This window comes from Pongo pygmaeus, chromosome 5 (genome assembly GCF_028885625.2).
Source record: "Pongo pygmaeus isolate AG05252 chromosome 5, NHGRI_mPonPyg2-v2.0_pri, whole genome shotgun sequence".
NCBI lineage: Eukaryota > Metazoa > Chordata > Mammalia > Primates > Hominidae > Pongo > Pongo pygmaeus.
Window position 1 is genome coordinate 24,376,633 of NC_072378.2, and position 20,272 is coordinate 24,396,904.

A 20,272-nucleotide genomic window follows, 5' to 3' on the forward strand; every position below is an offset into this window, starting at 1 on the left:
CATATATGCTTTCCATTCTAAGTGATAAATAAGATTATCAATTACATAAAGTATAATGGTGGTCAGCAAAAGACCCAATGCTATTTCAAGTGATAACTAAAGCATGAGGAGTGGTAAGGAGTAAGACTTACCCAAAAGGCCTCCTCATCGTTGACTTGTCAAAAAGTAACTCACTGTAAGGCAGTTTCTTAAACTTATCTCTGCCAACAGCCACATAAAACTGCCCATTCTCCAATTCTGCTCCACTCTCAACAAGTTTTCCTTCTAAAGTATAAAGCCTGTCAAAAATATGAACACCAACAATTAGAATTTTAACCAACATTTAAAGAACTGCTTAAGATTACAAAGTATTCTGGATGTCAAAAAATTAAAATTACATAGTAAATAAAAACATTCTGTGCTTAATTTAGCTCACTTGTCACTATTCTCATTATTGCAGTATAGATGCCTCAAAGTCATCAGATTTCACTAAATGCTAATGTTATAACGCAGATACGATGACTATCTTGCTGTACAGGGTTTCATCTCAGTGAGCCTGATGATCTGGCATAAGCATCCCTATTGCTGCCATATTAAAATTTTAGAGGAGAAAAATTAACTCGTACAGATCACAGTGCTTTAAATAAAGCTCTGTTTCCATTGAACATTGCTTCTTCTATTTATATTTGTTAATACTTTTAAATTTTATTTTCTTAGCATATTCATCAGGCTGGCAAGCTTCTGACCACATTCTGTGTAAGAACAGCCCTCAACCAAAATATTACATACAAACACACAGAGAACCAGGTCAGGAACAATGGGGTGAGAGGGCAGGAGGTAAAAGAACCCATTGCCAGTGTTAATGATGCAGAACTGCATAGCATTCATGCTTCTTTCTTTTTTTTGCCATCCCTACTAAGCAAAAAAGAGTGAACATTATATCTTCCCAGAATCGAGCAGTTTCACAATAACCTTCCTTTACTGTAAAACTGCTGCTACGAACTACAATTAATATGTTACTTATTAAAAGAACAGTCATAATTTTACCAGATGATATTAAATGTCCACAGAATTTTTTTTAAAGAACAGGAAAGTAAGTATTAAAAAACTAAACCAGAAAGACAGTGCATATTTTTTAAGGTTATAAGCAAGAGCTATTAATAAATGGAAGGATTTCAGTATCATCAAAAAGCTTTCTGTCTTCCTATATTACGTAATAAGATTAAATGTCATTTACAGACGCAAAAAAAAAAAAAAAAAAAACCCATTGACCTGTCAGCTTGTTACCTGATCACATAAATGGCCATATCATACAGAACCATGAAATACAATGAAAATAGCCACCAATAGCCACCAACATTCCTAAAATGTATTTGTGTTTTTAGTTAGTATACAGACAGTAAAGTCTCTTTCTTTATAACATTGTATCTCTACTCCTAACAAGTCTAAGTACCAACACTTAACCCAGAATTCTATGTTTTCTGCCTTAACTTAAGCTGGACATGGTGGCCCATGCCTATAGTTCCAGCTACTTGGAAGGCTGAGGCAAGAGGATTGCTTGAGCCCAGGAGTTCAAGACCAGCCTGGGCAACATAGTAAGATGCTATCTCAAAAAGCACTTGACCAGGGTTTCTGAATACTGGCATTATTGACATTTTGGACCAGATAATTCTTTGTTGGAAAGGTGAGTAGGCTGCCCTGTACATTGTAAGATGTTTATTAGCAGCACCTTTGGCCTCCACCCACTAAACAGTAGCAGTAGCAACCCTATCCCCAGTTGGGACTACCAAAAATGGTTTCAGGCACTGCCAAATGTCCCCAGGGGGCAAAATCATACCTGCTTGAGAGCCAATGGCCTAGACCCAAGCATTATTTTTCCACTTTTCTTCAAAATAGTTTTATCTCAATCAGTAGTAATTTCATAGCTAGAAATTAAAAGCCAGCATAGCTGTGGACTCTGGAAACAGCCAAGATTTGACTTGTTTCCTCTGAAGGTAGGTAAAACATAGTGAATATATTCTTTTAGTTAATAGAGACAAGGTTTTGCTATGTTGCCCAGGCTGGTCTCAAACTCCTGGGCTCCAGTGATCCTCCCGCCTCAGCCTCCCAAGGTGCTGGGATTACAGGCATAGACCACCACGCCTGGCCCAGCACTGAATAAACTCTAATTCATGATTTTTAGCCTTCTTTTATATAACTGTTGTTAATCTACTTTCTTCTTTTGCTACAAACACAAGAAACATAAAAAGCAAGTTTAATAAATTTTTATGGGATGCTTTTTATATATGAATATACTGATGCATAGGAGGGGCCAACCATAAGATTTATTAATGTTAAAGGAAAATGGTCATGTCCCAAGAGAGCAGCAACCAAATCTCTCATATCTGCCATTACATTAAGAATTACATTTCACCTATCCTAAATATATATGCATCCAACACAGGAGCACCCAGATTCATAAAGCAAGTTCTTAGAAAACCACAAAGAGACTTAGACTCCCACACAATAATAGTGGGAAACTTCAACATTCCACTGACAGTATTAGACAGATCATAAAGGCAGAAAATTAGCAAACATATTCAGGACCTGAACTCAACCTTGGACCAAATGGATGTGATAAACCTCTATAGAACTCTCCATCCCAAAACAGAATACACATTTTTCTTATTGCCACATGGCACATACCCTAAAATTAACCACAAAACCAAACGTAAAACAATCCTCAGAAAATGCAAAAGAATCAAAATCATACCAAACATACCCTCAGATCACAGCACAATAAAAACAGAAATCAAGACTTTAAAAATTGCTCAAAACCATGCAATTACATGGAAATTAAACAACTTGCTCCTGAATGACTTTGGGGTAAATAATAAGGCAGAAATCAAGAAGTTCTTTGAAACTGAGAACAAAAATACAACATACCAGAATCTCTGAGACACAGCTAACGCTGTGTTAAGAGGAAAATTTATAGCACTAAATGCCCACATCAAAAAGTTGGCTGGGCATGGTGGCTAATGCCTGTAATCCCAGCACTTGGGAGGCTGAGCTGGGCAGATTGTCTGAGTTCAGGAGTTTCAGACCAGCCTGGGCAACATAGTGAAACCCCGTCTCTAAAAAAAATACAAAAAAATTAGCTGAGTATAATAGCACACTCCTGTAGTTCCAGCTGCTTGGCTGAGGTGGGAGGATCATTTGATCCCAGGAGGTTGAGGCTGCAATGAACAGAGATCATGCCACTGCACTTTAGCCTCGGCAACAGAGTGAGACCCTGTCTCCAAAAAAAAAAAAGTTAGAAAGATTTCAAATGAACAACCTAATAACACAACTAAAAGAACTAAAGAAGCAAGAACAAACCAACTCCAGAGCTAGTGGAAGATAAGAAATAACCAAAATCAGAGGTGAACTGAAGGAGATCGAGACGTGAAAAACTATTCAAAAGATCAATGGATCCAGGAGTTGGTTGTTAAAAAAAAATTAGTAAGATACATAGGCCACTGGCTGAATTAATAAAGGAGAAAAGAGAGAAGATCCAAATGAACACAATCAGGAACGACAAATGGGATGTTACCACTGACCCTACAAAAATAAAAATAACCATCAGAAACTACTATGAACACCTCTATGCACACACTAGAAAACCCGAAAGGGATGGATAAATTCCTGGACACATACACCCTCCCGAGACTGAACCAGGAAGAAATTTATTCCCTGAATAAGCCAATAACGAACTCTTAAAATTGAATCCGTAACGAATAGCCTACCAATCAAAAAAAGCCTCGGACCAGACAGATTCACAGCCGAATTCTACCATATGTACAAAATGTGGTACCATTTCTAGTGAAACTATTCCAAAAAATTGAGGAGGAGGAACTCCTCCTCAACTTGTTCTGTGAGGCCAGCATCACCCTGATACCCAAACCTGGCAGAGACACAACAAAAAAGAAAGCTTCAGGCCAAGTTTGTTGTCCTTGATGAACATCAGTACAAAAGTCCTCAACAAAATACTTGCAAACTGAATCCAGCAGTACATCAAAAAGCTAATCCACCATGATCAAATAGGCTTTATCCCTGGGATGCAAGGTTCATTCAACATATGCAAATCAATAAATGTGATTCACCACATAAACAGAACTTAAGACAAAAACCATGATTTTCTCAATAGATGCAGAAAAGGCTTTCAATAAAATTCAACATCCCTTCAAGTTAAAAACTCTCAATAAACTAGGTATCGAAGGAACATAAAATAGTAAGAGCCATCTATGAGAAACCCACAGCCGACATCACACTGAATGGGCAAAAACTGGAAGCATTCCCCTTGAAAACCAGCAGAAGAAAGGGATGCCCTCTCTCGCCACTCCTATTCAACATAGTATTGGAAGCCCTTCCTAAGGCAGTCAGGCAAGACAAAGAATTAAAGGGCATCCAAATAGGAAAAGAAGAAGTCCAAACTATCCCTGTTTGCAGATGACATGATTCTATATCTAGAAAACCTCACAGTCTTGGCCCAAAAGCTCCTTCAGCTGAGAAATAACTTCAGAAAAGTTTCAGGATACAAAATCAATGCACAAAAATCAGTAGCATTCCTATACTCCAACAACATCCAAGCTGAGTACCAAATCAGGAGCACATTTTCATAATTGGCACAAAAAATAAAATAAAATATCTAGGACTACAGCTAACCAGGCAGGTAAAAGATCTCTACAATGAGAACTACAAAACATTGCCTAAAGAAATCAGAGATGACACAAACAAACAGAAAAAACAGCCCATGGTCATGGATAGGAAGAATTAGTATCATGAAAATGGCCATACTGCCCAAAGCAATTTACAGATTCAATATTACTGCTATCAAACTACCAATAATGTTCTTCACAGAACTAGAAAAAACTATTTTAAAATTTAAATGGAACCAAAAAAGAACCTAAATAGCCAACGCAATCCTAAGCAAAAAGAACAAAGCTGGAGCCATCCTGTTACCCAACTTCAAACTATGCTACATGGATTCAGTAACCAAAACAGCATGGTATTGGGACAAAAACAGACAATGTAGACCAACGGAACCAAATAGAGACCCCAGAAATAAAATAGTACACCTACTTCCATCTGTTCTTCGACAAAACTAACAAAAACAAGCAATGGGGAAAGGACTCCCTATTCAATAAATGGTGCTGGGATAACTGGCTAGCCAGATACAGATGACTGAAATTGAACTTCTTCCTTACACCATATACAAAAATCAACTCAAGATGGATTAAAGACTTAAATGTAAAACCCAAAACTATAAAAGCCCTGGAAGACAACCTAGGCAATACCATTCTGGGCAAAGGAACTGGTAAAGATTTCATGACAAAGACACCAAAAGCAATCAAAACAAAAGCAAAAATTTACCAATTGGGAAACTTAAGAACTTCTGCACATCAAAAGAAACTACCAACAGAGTAAACAGATAAACTACAGAATGTGAGAAATTTTTGCAAACTATGCATCTGACAAAGGTCTAATATCCAGCATCCATAAGGAACTTAACAAGAAAAAAAAAAACCCCATTAAAAAGTGGGCAAAGGACATGAACAGACACTTTTCAAAAGATGACATACTTGCAGCCAACAAGCATATGCAAAAGAGCTCATTATCACTTATCACTAGAGAAATGCAAACCAAAACCACAATGATACACCATCTCATGCCAGTTATAATGGTTATTATAAAAAGGTCAAAAAATAATAGATGCTGGCAAAGCTGCAGAGAAAAGAGAATGCTTATACGCTACTGGCAGAGTGTAAACTAGTTCAGTCATTGTGGAAAGCAGTGTGGCAATTCCTCAGAGAGCTAAAAACAGAACTACCATTTGACCCAGCAATCCCATTACTGGGTATATACCCAAAAGAATATAAATCATTCTGCCATAAAGACCCATGCACACATATGTTCATTGCAGCACTATTCACAACAGCAAAGAAAAGGAATCAAACTAAATGTCCATCAATGGTAGATTGGATAAAGAAAAAGTGGTACATATACACCATGGAATACTATGCAGCCATAAAAAAAAGAGTGAGATCATGTCCTTTGCAGGAACATGGAAAGAGCTGGAGGCCATCCTTTACAAACTAACGCAGGAACAGAAAACCTAACACCACATGTCCTCACTTACAAGGGGGAGATAAATGATGAGGACACACGCGCACAAAGAGAGGAACAACAGGCACTGGGGCCTACTTGAGGGTAGAGGGTGGGAGGAGAGAGGAACAGTAAAAGTAACTATTGAGTACTAGGCTTAGTACCTGGGTGACAAAATAATCTATACAACAAACCACCGTGACACAAGTTTACCTATGCAACAAACCTGCACATGTACCCGTGAACCTAAAATACAAGTTTAAAAAAAAAAAGAAGTTTCTCTAAGTATTCAAATGTTTGAACAACATAACTATATTTTCATTTCTATGTTTTTACTTGAATATATTTTATTTCTGTATGTAACTTTTTTCATATTAATATATGTATGAATAGGTATATCTGGCTATGAAATTACCTGTATATATCTTTGTGTCCTTTATATTACTTATTGGGTAGGTTTGCATTTATGTATATGTCAAATGTCAAAACTATATATGTAAAAAAAATTGTAATTATTGAGATCCGCCTTTACTTCTGACACCAAAATAAAATCCAACAAAATCAAAGGTTTAAATAAAATTTTAAAATACAAGGAGAAAACATAGGAGAATATTCTTATAATCTTGGAGTAAGGAAGATCTAAGCAAGTCATAAAACATAGTGATTATAAAGATTGAAAATTAGACTGCATTAAAATTTAAGATATTTGTATGAAAAAAGAAATGTAAAGAAAATGCAAACTGGAAGTGTACGTAAAACTCACATCAGAAAAGGCCAATTTCCCCAATACATCTAGAGCAGTGGTCCCCAACCTTTTTAGCACCAGGAACGGGTTTTGTGGAAGATAATTTCTCCACAGACGGAGTGGGGGACAGGATGGTTATGAGATGACATTGTTCCACCTCACATCATCAGGGATTAGATTCTCATAAGGAACACACAACCTAGATACCTCGCGTGCACAGTTCACAATAGGCTTCATGCTCCTATGAGAATCTAACGCTGCTGCTGATCTGACAGGGGGTGGAGCACAGGCAGTGATGCTCGCCTGCCGCTCACCTCCTGCTGTGCAGTCGGGTTCCTAACGGGCCATGGAATGGTACCAGTCTATGGCCTGGGGGTTGGGGACCCCTGGAGAGTGCCCATAAATCAATAAGATAAATGTGCAAAGGCCATGACAGACAGTTCAGATACAATGGATATAAATATGTGGCATTTACTTACAGAGTACCTTGGTCATTTAGAACACAGGCGCTGGAGCCAGAATGCCTACTAGACTTGAATCCCACCCAGCCCTGCTACTCAGTATCTCCATAACCCTGCGCAAATAATTTTCCTGCTCTATGTCTCACATCTCATGTCTATTAAAAGAGAATGGAAATACTACCTACCTTATAGGGTCACTGAGTTAATTAAGTCAAAAATATAAAGCACTGAGAATAATGCCTGACACATAAGAAATAGTCAATAGATGATGTTGTATATTAAATAAAAATCCAAAAACAACGAAATACTATTTTCACTCAACATGAGTGAAAAGACTAAATGTTAGTTTTACTAGACAGGTAACAGTATGACAAACAGGCCCGCTCATAGACTTCCGGTGAAAATATAAATTAGGATAAACTCTTTGGAAGGCAATTGGCAGTATCTATCAAAATGTTAAAGGCATTTGAAACAATACAACAATTCAACTTCTAGACTGTTATATCCTGATAAGCTTTGCTTATACAAAAAGACATACACATGTAATAGCAAAAGATTAGAAATGACCTAAATATCCATTCAAACCCAAAGGAAAATAAATCATTCTACCAAAAAGAAGCATGCACTCGTATGTTCATTGCTATGCTATTCACAATAGCAAAGATGTGGAATCAATCTAGGTGCCCATCAATGGTGGGCTGGATAAAGAAAATATAGTGTATATACACCATGGAATACTATGCAGCCATAAAAATACTGAAATCCTGTCCTTTGCAGCAACATGGATGCAGCTGGAGGCCATAATCCTAAGAAGATTAGTGCAGGAACAGAAAACCAAATACTACTTATTCTCACTAGTAAATGGGAGCTTAAATATTGAGTACAGATGGACAAAAAGATAGGAACAGTAGACACTGTTGACTACTAGAGAGGGAACGGAAATAGAGTGAAAAACTACTTATTGGGTACTATGCTCACTTCCTGGGTGACAAGATCTGTACCCAAAATCTCAGCATCATGAAATATACCCATGTAACAAATCTGCACATGTATTCCCCGAATCTAAAATAAAAAAATGAAATTTAAAAAAGAGGTAACTGGTCTAATAAGTTGGGAACACTCATTGTATTTTATAAAATGAGATGTTGCCCAGCTAAAAATTTTTTAATAAAAAAATTAGGATTTGGAATACTTTGTGTTAAAATAGAATACTTTGGGCCAGGCGCAGTGGCTCACACCTGTAATCCTAGCACTTTGGGAGGCCAAGGCGGTGGATCGCTTGCGGTCAGGAGTTCAAAACCAGCCTGGCCAACATGGTGAAACCCAGTCTCTATGAAAAAAAATTTTTAATTAGATGGGCATGGTGGCAGGTGCCTCTAATCCCAGCTGTTTGAGAGGCTGAGGCAGGAGAATCACTTGAACCCAGGAGGTGGAGTTTGCAGTGAGCCGGGATCCCACCATTGCACTCCAGCCTGGGCAACAAGAGTGAAACTCCATCTCAAAAAATAAAAATTAAAATAAATAAAATGCTTTGTAGTCATTAAAAATAATAAAATAGAGGTATCTGTGCTGATAAGAATAATCTCTAAGATTTATTATAGGAAAAAATCAAGGGGGTGTTTGTATACACGTATTTATTTATACATACGTATATGTATAAATAAATATGTATTTATACATACGCGTATGTGTGTATATGTATTTATACATACGCGTATGTGTGTATATGTATTTATACATGCGCGTATGTGTGTATATTTATACATACGTGTGTGTATAAATACGTATTTATACATACGTGTATGTGTGTATAAATACGTATTTATACATACGTGTATGTGTGTATAAATACGTATTTATACATACGTGTATGTGTGTATATATACGTATTTATACATACGTGTATGTGTGTATATATACGTATTTATACATACGTGTATGTGTGTATAAATACGTATTTATACATAGTGTATGTATGTATGTATAAATATGTATTTATACATATGTATATATATGTATTTATACATATGTATATGTATGTATTTCCATTTATGTTTTTAAAAAATGGGCCAGGTACAGTGGCTCATGCCTGTAATCCCAACACTTCGAGAGGCCAAGGCGGGGGGATTGCTTGACCCCAGGAGTTCAAGACCAGCTTGGGCAACATGATGCAATCTAATCTCTGAAAAAAAAAAAAAAAAAAAAAAGAAAAAGAAAAAAGCTAGGTGTGGTGGTGCATGCTACTTAGGAGGTTGAGGTGAGAGAATCACTTGAGTCTGGGCAATGGAGGCTGCAGGGAGCTGAGATCACACCATTGCACTCCAGCCTGGGTGACACAGTGAGAGCCTGTCTCAAAAAAATAAAATTAAAAATGTATATGCTTACATATGCATAGAATATTTCCGGGATGATGCTGAAAAGTACTAGGGAGAAGGACTGGGCGTGTCTAAGGTAGGAGAAATGCTCTTTACTTATACCGTATTTGAATTTTTTGCCATATGTAAAGTATTCCTTTCAATTAAAACACCTAATTATATTTAAAATCTCAATGGCTATGAGATTGTAGATATTAATATATGTAAATATACAAACATTAATCTGTATACACATTTACCTGAAAGACATAATATGCAATCATTTGAGAACTATTTTATCGTGTGTATATGAAAACACAAAAACTTGAAAGAGTGTACTCTACTAAAGCAGTATATACACATACATACTTTTAATATGTTGTGCACATGTATATGTTATTTGTAACCCTCCCACCTGAGGGAAAATAAATGTCAGCCTCCATCAGGGGATAATTTCATAGGCTTCACAATTTAAATCTATGACGTTAATCTTCACTTAAATTTCGGAACCTGATAAAAATGCTTTTGATTTCTTACATTTAGACAACCCCACTAAATTATTCTTTCTATGCCTCCTCTTTAAATGAACTAATACTTCCTGATACCTGATTTTTACCCTAGGCAAATAGTTTAAACTATCGAATAATCACAAACGCCTCCTTTTAAAAAAAAAAAAAAAAAAAAAGGACAATTAAGAGTTAAGAGGCTAGCTCTTTCAAGAAATCCTTCTCAACTAAAGTTATGCTTGCCTAGTCACTCTAAATCAAAGAATAAAAATCGTTAATATTTGTAGATGTGCTACCATGTGCCAATGACTGTTTTAAGTTCTGTATGTGGATTACCTCATTTTAAACAACACTATGAGGGATATCTCCATTCTATAGATGAAGAAACTGAGGCATACGGGGCCTAACTGGGGAGGCAAAATTCAAATCTACAGACCAGTGACTCCGGAGCCTCCTGACAATATCTTCAACAATTCAAAAATTCCTCCGCTTACAAGATTGTTTTGACATACCTGTGAACAGCCCCGCTCCTCAGAGTGATTTTTTCCGTGACCATTTGTAGTACATGATCCCACTGATTCAAGGCTTTTCTGGGGATAAGGAGGCGAGAAGCTGGGTTTATGAGGTCTCCATTTGCAATCAAGCTGGAAAACAGGAGGCCAACCTTCTGAAACAGTTATGCCTTGAAAACTACAACACAACTTCCAAACCAAAAGGAAACCACCAAGCCAATTTTAACTTGAAGTATAAAGGGTTTCAACTTACAAGATAGTGCACGGCTCCTGAAGTGGTTTTCTAAAGCGAGCTGACACATTGATCCTGCTATGGATTACTGGTTTTACCTTTAAAAGCAAAGGAAAAAAAATATAAATCACTAAGCTTATATTAGCTTTTTTTTTCCTATGACGAAAATCTACAGTTTCTAGGGAACTGCCTGAGACTTTGCTGTGCCTTTGTTAAAACCTTGCTTTTCTCAGCATTTCTGTAAACTCTGAGCTCACCCTTTAGCAGTATTATAAGCCCTTAACAAAGCTCTCAAGAAAGAAAAATTTCCCTTAAGCCCTAGGCACACTGCTCATGATCTGTGAAAAAAAAAAAAAAAAGAAACCCAGAAATCATGGACTATTACGAAAATATTAAGACAATTTTTAAACAATGCATTCTGAAAAACAACAAAATAATCCTATAAAATCTTGAGCTCTGAAGTGCTGTGCCTGCAGCCCAACATACTCTGTTCCATCATCTTTCCTTTCCCATTCCCATGCACCTGCTTTCTGATCCTTGGTCCCCACCCAGTGCCTGACCCCACCCTTTTCTCTTAAGACTGACACAAGCAATTTTTCTGAGGTTTCACTTTCTCCCCTATCCCCCATTGAATCAGGTACACTCACGCCAGCATCCTCGATTCCCACAACCCTTGCAACTGGGTAGATCTGATCACCTTTGCCTCTCTTTTTGCTTCCAGGGTCCCAGCTGCTATTAGAGAGAACCACGGGGCCCCACGAGCAGCCCTCACCTGAGACCAGCTTTCAGCATCAAGCCATCACCTGGACCTCAGTATAGCTTGCTCAGCCAGCCCTCCACTCCTCCCACAGTTCTTTTTTCCATTTCCCACAGTGGATAGTCCAAATCCTCACCTCTCATCTCACCTCACCCCTCAGCTAACCCCTAAAATCCCACTCCAGGCACACACACTCTCAGCAGGGCATTTCATTCCAAATGTCAAGAAATAGAAGCCAGTAGACACAAAGCCCCTCAACCTTCCTTCCCTCCACAACTCACCTCATCTATATCCTCACCATTTTTCTCCTTTTCTGCCTGTCTCAGAAGGAACTGTATGCCTTTACGAAGCTAACCCCACATCTTGATTTTGTCCCCATCTGTCTCTGCTTGTTCATTCATTTAAGACCTCCATCTCCACCTGGTGTCTTTAATGTCCCCCTTGACCTTACGGCCCCTCTCAAGTACAGCTGCCATCTCTCTCCTCATTATTCCTATTCCGACTTCCTCCCTATCCTCTCTTCAGGCTTCTGCCGTCTGGTGTCCACCTTTAACACTGGAAGATAAATCCCGACTTTCAAGCATGGCCTGCAAGAACTTCCAGGACGAAGCGCCGCTTACTTGGTGCCCTCATCTCCTACCAACACTTCCACACAGACTCCTCGTCACACACTGTAGTCGAACCAGCCTGCTCCCCTCCATTCCCAAAACATCCCCTGCATCCACACCTTGCCTTTGCCCCTCTGGCTAAAACGCCCTCCTCATTTCTCCACCTGCTGGAATTCCATCTGTTCTTCAAGGCCCAGCTCAGTTATCACCAATCATTCCGTGCTCATTCTTCTTGTGCTTTCTGTCTCAACCTGCTACAGCAACTATAGTATTGATTCTTGCACTTTGAGTTTTAGGTGATTTTACCCCATGATTTGAAAGGAAAACTTACAAACAACACTAATTTATAAAAATAGGTAACAGTTGTGCTATATTTCATGGCACGCACTGTACTAAGTAATTTATATGCATTATATCTTTCAATCAACAACACACTGTCCTGAAGTAGTATTACTATAGTCCCAATTTACTAAAGAAACTGGAGCTTGATTAATTAATTGGCCTAAAATCACACATAATAAGTGGTAGAGTTTTAGTGAACCTATGTCTATGAACCCCTACTATTTTCTATGCACTTTGCTAGTTATCTTAAAAATCAAATAGTAGCCCTAGGTCATTTATGGGACTCCATTCTTGGTAGAATTATGCCATCTCTGGGAGAAACAAGAATGAATATTTTTTCTGTGACTCTCCAGTGCCTAAAACAGTGCTTGGCAATGCCCATGAGTTGCACAATAAATGTTTGTTAAAATGTCATACTCTAGATAACAATTTTTAAAATTTAATCATAGTAACTTTTTTTTATTTTAAGCACACAGGTTCTTAGCCCTACACTAACACCTAGCATCACACTAAGTGATGCTGACTTTTTAAAAAATGTTTAACAGGGCTGGGCGTGTTGGCTCACGCCTGTAATCCCAACACTTTGGGAGGCTGAGGCAGGCGGATCTCCTAAGGTCAGGAGTTGGAGACCAGCCTGACCAACATGGTGAAACCCTGCCTCTACTGAAAATACAAAAATTAGCTGAGTGTGGTGGTGTGCGCCTGTAGTCCCAGCTACTCGGGAGGCTGAAGCACGAGAATTGCTTGAAACCGGGAGGCAGAGGTTGCAGTGATCTGAGATGGCACCGTTGCACTCCAGCCTGGGCAACAAAGTGAGACTGTCTCAAAACAACAAAAAAAATAAAATGTTTAGCAGGTAATGCATGCACCTGAACAAAATTCAAGTGGTTAAAGGGGGTGTACAGTAAAAAAGAAGTGTCCTTCCCACTCCTATGCCCTAATCACCAAGCTGCAACCAGTTAGAAATATTCCTTCAAAGATAGTCTGTACATACACATGCATATTATCTTATGTACATAGCATATACATACAACTTTTAAACATGGTGATGGCCTGCTTTACCGATTCTTCAGCATCTTGCTTTTTTAATTTAATAATTTATCATGGAGATTGTTTCAAATGGGAACTTACAAGTGAGGGTTATATCATTTTTTTTCCCTTTTAGAGACAGGGTGTTGCTCTGTCACCCAGGCTAGAGTACAGTGGTGCGATCAGAGCTCACCGTAACCTCAAACTCCTGGGCTTAAGAATTCCTCCTTAGTGCCTTACCTAGCAATGCACTAAGCACATACAGAGGATGCTCTGCTGTTCTCTCTTCAATGAGTGACTCTCTAACCATACTCATTTTTGATGGTTTAAAATCTTGTTGGGTTATTGAATTAAAGGCAAAAGTTAATACGTTATATAAATAAATAACTTTAAAAATCTTGTGTTGTCTAAAACATGCTATTTTGCTTTAGAGCACACATAGCTATAAACAATATATTGAAATTCATAAAAATACATGATTGTTGAAATAATTATGTAATATGATTCTGAGTATGTAAATTATTACTTGAATTCAATCAAACCATCTGTTTTAAATAATAATTGTTTTCCTCATTCAGCGTGGCAAAAATGTTCCCCAAATGTTCATGATTAACAAGTTGAATTGAAAACTAATCTTGAAGTTATATTTCCTTGAGTTACTATAATTAAAATAACTATTGTTTTCAGATACACAACAAATCTGAAAAACTACTCAAAGTAGTATACCTGAATTGTAAAAGAAACAAAAAGTAAGATAATTATAAAAAAAGATTCATACTTTTTAAAAACAACACCAGTTTTTATATAAAATGCATTTTTAGCAGGCATTTTAAGTAATAAACCACACACAAAAAAAATTAAACCAAATCAACTGGGTATAAGAGGAACTTCTCCAGAGCCCTAATCGAGGATAAAGGGTTGGTCAATTGGTGGTACTCTAGGGACATGATGGCTTTAGATGATGGGGAACATAATGATAAATTAGAATTTTTAAATCAATTTTCTTATTAGCCCATACACTTCCCCTTGCACTTTAAAAATGAACGCTACTTCAGGCCAGGCACGGTGGCTTACACCTATAATCCCAGCACTTTGGGAGGCCAAGGCGGGTGGATCACCTGAGGTCAGGAGTTCGAGACCAGCCATGGCCAACATGGTGAAACCCCATCTCTACTAAAAACACAAAAATTAGCTGGGCATGGTGGTGTGCACCTGTAATTCCAGCTACTTGGAAGCTGAGGAATGAGAATCGCTTGAACCCAGAAGGCAGTGGCTGCAGTGAGCCAAGATTGCGCCACTGCACTTCAGCCTGGGCAACAAGAGCAAAACTCTGTCTCAAAAAAAAAGAAAGGAAAGAAAAGAAATGCTACTTGAAATATGAGGGTAATATTAAGTATCAACACTCCTAATTACGAGGAGATGGACACCTAGAGATGGAGTATGAGGTATTCTCACTCAGACCCCCGTGTACCCAGGGATGGAGTTCACTGGTGAGCAGGCTGACTGGCGTGTAATCTGTGACTATGAAACCAATCAAATGATAAGTTATCACTGCAAAACTGTACTTTGACTTTGTCTTTTGGTGAAGGAATCAACACCAAGCAAAAGCAGGACACACTGATGACTGACTTCTTGTCTTGATTCTGCACTGGGCTCAACATTGTCTTGAAAAACTAAATTTATTTGGATATTGAGAAGTAGGTTAGCCGAGTGAATTAGAGAGAGAAGTCATTCTGGAGCAGGCTGAAGAGACTGACAAAACCCCATTTCTAACCCCTGAGTGGGGATTAGATGGATGGATGGATGGATGGATGGATGGATGGATAGATAGATAGATAGATAGATTGGTAGACAGATAGACAGACAAAATATTTCTTGGAAATATTTCCAAAGTCAAAGGTGGCAAAAGTAACTTAACCCTTCTTACCCTGCTGGAATGGGATGAGCTAGGAGTCTAGTGCAGAATTTGGATACAAATCACATGCTGTTTCCAATATATCACTCTGTCTCTGACATCTTATTTAGATTATATTGTGTTTATGTCACAGATGACCATACAAAAATAAAATGCTTCATGTTAATCCAGTAAGTTTACGTAAGTAATTTAAGTCGAGTTCACAAATTCCATAACAGTAGGTCAATATCACAGCTGGGTCAACATTCAAGTTAAAAGCTGGATTAATCTGTTTGCTATGAAAAATAAAATCAATAAAATCAAAATTGTTCCTTTAAAAATATATATTTGGAATAACAAGATCAAGGTTGATAAACTGAGTAACCGACTAAAGATCTGGAATTCTGAATTTTGACACTGATTGCCTAAAGCTTTTTACATGAACGAATTCAACACTTCACACCTCAATTTCTAGACCTATAAAAGTAGGAATAATCCTGCTAAATTAGCCCAAAGGGATGCTCCATGAACTAATTAATAAAGTGGCAATATCACTCCCTGGGGCTGTAAACTGAATGCTTCTGAGAATCCACCTGCCTCAAATCTCAGCACTCACCACGTCTTGAAAACCTGGTCCAAAAAACAAAAACAAACTCTGTCTAAGGAGGTGAGGAAAGGATGCTGTTAAACGATACTATCACAAAAATGTAATGACCACAAACCTCTTGAAAGAACTGATTATAGAATTTAAAAGCTCAATTTTCAATAACTTTAAAAAATACATGTCAGATTTTTGTGACTGTCCATGAGATAGACTTAGGCATTTAAAGAAAAATATGTAGTGAAATTTCTTATTTGCAAAATACAAGCCAACCTACACAAAGAAGCTGCAACTCTATTTTCTTTATCGTATGGATTTAAGGAAAAGTAGGTTCTCAAAATGGTAATTTTAGAGGAAACTGTTACTACTTAACAAACAGCACACAGCATCAAAGAGAACAAAATCCTTTACAAAATAATGAATCAGTTTTCACCACTTTTTGATAAATGAGAAGGGCCAAAGGCTAGTAAAAGACACCAGACTAGAAAACAATTTATCAAGGAGTCAATACACCAGATACGTCCAAATTATAGATCGTTCTGAAAAAGATTTTTTAAAGAATCATTCTTTTTTTTTTCCAGTATCACTATTTTTTAAATGGGAGAAAGACTAGCTAAGATGTCTGATGAGATCTACTAGACTGAAAGGGCCCTATTTTTGAGGGGATGTGTCATAACTGATATTGGAAAGTGCCAATGTCACTTTGTTAGGATGCAAAAAAGTCTAGACGAACTAAATTCCGGAGAGTGATGAACACTTTCTAAGGGAGAAGAAATCTTCAGCTGCTTTCATCCCCAGGGGCGCAAGAGGCAGAGGAATAAACCTCCATAGACAGTCAGATTGTGTTAGTCAGCATAACCAAGGAAACCCAGATGTAGAGCAAGTCCATACCACCCACGAATTCTTCCCCATGGGGCCTTCTTCAAGTGCACAGAAGTGTAACAAAAGCCAAGAGCAGGGCAAAAGAGCAGAGAAAGGAATCCCATAGTGTGGAAAGCTGTGTAACAGACAGAATCTCCAGTGGTGTAAATAGCTAATAGCTGGACTAATTGTAGAGACAGATTTCTAAATCTCACCAATATTAACTCCCAAGTCCTGTTGCACAGAAAGCAAGCCCTGATTTCACCCTCAAAGTGTTTGAAACCACTACTAAACTAAATCTAACTAAAACTGCAGCCTAGCCTGTTCCCAGCTCAACTATGGATTATACTATAAGATCAGCTCCTTTCCCTAGCAGCCCAATAGAAGAAGGGGACATGCTTTTTCCTGGGGATAATTATCACCTACTTTAAATTTCTATAAGTTTTATACAAAATTTCATACAAAATGGCTAGTACACAACAAAACTACAAAACATGTAAATAAAGTAGAAAACATGACGACCCACTATCAAGAGAAATAAAGTCAAACCCAGAGATGACCATGATATTGAAATTAGCAAATAAGGATTTTAACATAAATGTTATAAATATGTTAAAAAATTCAGTAGAAAAGGTGGAAAAATGATAAAATAAGAGGAATTTTAGCCCAGAAATTGAAACTCTAAAGAAACAAATGAAAATTCTAGAACTAAAAACAGAATATCTGTAATGAAGAATTCATTCCATGCACTTTAGCAGATTAGACACAACAGAGCGTGCCCTGAGAAAATATCTTCCAAAAAGGAAGCTCAAACAAAGACCTTTTTTAGACAGATAAAAGCCTAGCGAACTGGCCGTTGCCAGACCCATGCTACCAAAAAATCGCAAAGGAAGTTCTTCAAACAAGGAAAATAATACAAGATACAAACCTAGATCTGCACAGAAGTATAAAAGGACGTTGAATGGAAATATGTGAGTAATTTTTAAAACTGAAAAAATTAATCCCCACCTGTAATCCCAGCACTTGGGGAGGCCAAGGTGGGTGGATCACAAGGTCAGGAGTTCAAGACCAGCCTGGCCAACATGGTGAAACCCCATCTCTACTAAAAATACAAAAAATTAGCCAGGTGTGGTGGCAGGCACCTGTAATCCCAGCTACTTGGGAGGCTGAGGCAGGAGAATCACTTGAACTCAGGCGGCGGAGGTTGCAGTGAGACGAGATCGTGCCATTGCACTCCAGCCCGGGCGACAGTGCAAGACTCCATCTCAAAAAAAAAAAAAAAATTAGTCCTAAAGACTAGTTTAAAACAAAAATAATAATGACGATTCATGAGATTGGTAACATATATAAAAGTAAAATATTTAATAGGAACACAAAGGTATCATTAAAGATAAATGGAATTATACTGTTGTACAGAACTAGCATAATATTATTTGAAGGCAGACTAAAATAAGTTAAGGATGTATATTGTGAGCCCTAGAGTACCTACTGAAAACAAAATCCCAAAGAGGCATAGCTAAAAAGCCAATAAGAGAGATAAAATGAAATAATTGTTTAAATGTTTGATGAATCTATTCATAAAAAAGACAAGAAAGAACAAAAACAAATATTAGATGGAACAAACAAACAAATAACATGATAAACTCGATTCTAATCATGCCAGTAATTCAGTAAATTCACATGAACTAAAAATTCCAACTAAAGGACAGAGACAGGCAGACTAGAAAAAGGAACAAGATCTCACTATATACTGTTTATAAGAGACACATTTTAAATATAAAGACACGAGTAGGCCAGGTATGGTGGCCCATGCCCATAATCCCAGCACTTTGGCAGGCTGAAATGGGAGGACTGCTTGAGCCCAGGAGTTCAGGACCAGCTTGGGCAACATAGTGAGACCCTATTAAAAAAAATAATAATTAAAAAAAAGACCAAAACAAGGTATGGGTAGGTTAAAACTATGGAAAAAGATATACCAGATAAATATTAATCAAGTAAATTCAGATGTTTTTGGTCAATGCAAAATTACAAAAGAAACATAATATCCATTTTCTCGATTAATTTTCATAGTGGATTTACATTAAAGTGTTTTTTTAAATAAATATACTTTTTATACTTGGCTATATCTTAGAAAACATTATATTCCATATAATATCTGACATGCCAAAATATCTTTTTCTAGTATTGTGCTCTTTTGGATGTAAGAAAATTGAGCTCCAAAAAATTAAACTCCAGAAAATTAAGTAAGTATTGTTAATCTGAAATAGTACAGCTCTCAGGTATTTTGGGTATATAATCTTCTATGGTATCAAAGGAAAATAATAACAGGGAATGCATAACTGGATACTCCATCACAGTTCAGCAATATGTTGTCTCTGAACCCCACCCTTCTGTGACCATTCTCAGTTTCCTATACCAACAACTCCTCCTCCTTGGCTTACATTAAATGTTGGTATTTCCCCCCCAGAATTCCATCTCTGCCTTCTTGGCTTTGAACCCAAACACTCTCTTGGTCAAATTTATCACCTGCTATGTTGTTTATGACCAACATCATTTTGCCAATGACAACCAAATCCCTACCTCTAGTCCAGGTTTTTCTCCTGACACCAAATCTGTATACTCAGCTGGATATGTCTAATGTTTTTCATTAAAACTAAGATTTGTAAAAGTCTGTCTATACCTAAACAGTCATCAATTCAGCAGAGTCACTAAAACATAAGAAACTTGTTTTGCATTATTCAATTTTCATAAATCACCTGCATTTTTTTACAAAGCAGTTCCAAGAAAATGTTACCGCAGGACACATCATTACCACTGATGAAATCCCAGAGCTCTCCACACTCAAAATTATTTTATCTGTCCCCTTCTTACTTGCCCCCACAGCCCAAGGCCAGGTCCTCACAAATCCTCTAGGAGCTGCACCTAGCATGGTCTAACCAGGATTCCTGCCTCTAGCATCTTTCCTCTCTCATCCAACTCTGTGGGAATTCATCTTCCTGAAGCACAGACCCAAACATGTGATGTCTCTCTGCAAACACCTATAAAAGCTGCCACTGGCTTCAGATGATGTCCTCATGTCTTGGACTGGACTTGATTATTTGGATCATATTTGAGCTGACCCCATCCTACCACACTGTAACCTTATTTCTCCTATTACCACACTTACCATTCACTTAGCTGGATAATTTCTCTCTTCCAAAATGCAAATCATTTTGTCTGAATTTTTCATGCAACACTTTTTATACAATACCTTTAAATTTAACATATT

The 20,272-nt window shown here is 37.5% G+C and overlaps 1 protein-coding gene across 3 annotated transcripts in view; it reads right to left on the reverse strand.

Moving 5' to 3' along the window:
- DCDC2 (doublecortin domain containing 2) overlaps positions 1–20,272 on the reverse strand; it is a 215,211-nt gene that overhangs the window by 120,845 nt on the left and 74,094 nt on the right. For all 3 annotated transcript variants that reach the window (XM_054492628.2, XM_054492627.2, XM_063665870.1), the window contains exons 4-6: positions 10,934–11,010; positions 10,681–10,812; positions 132–278 (exon numbers count right to left, since the gene is read on the reverse strand). In XM_054492628.2, the coding sequence (XP_054348603.2) occupies positions 132–278; positions 10,681–10,812; positions 10,934–11,010 (356 nt within the window). The remainder of the gene's footprint in view (positions 1–131; positions 279–10,680; positions 10,813–10,933; positions 11,011–20,272) is intronic.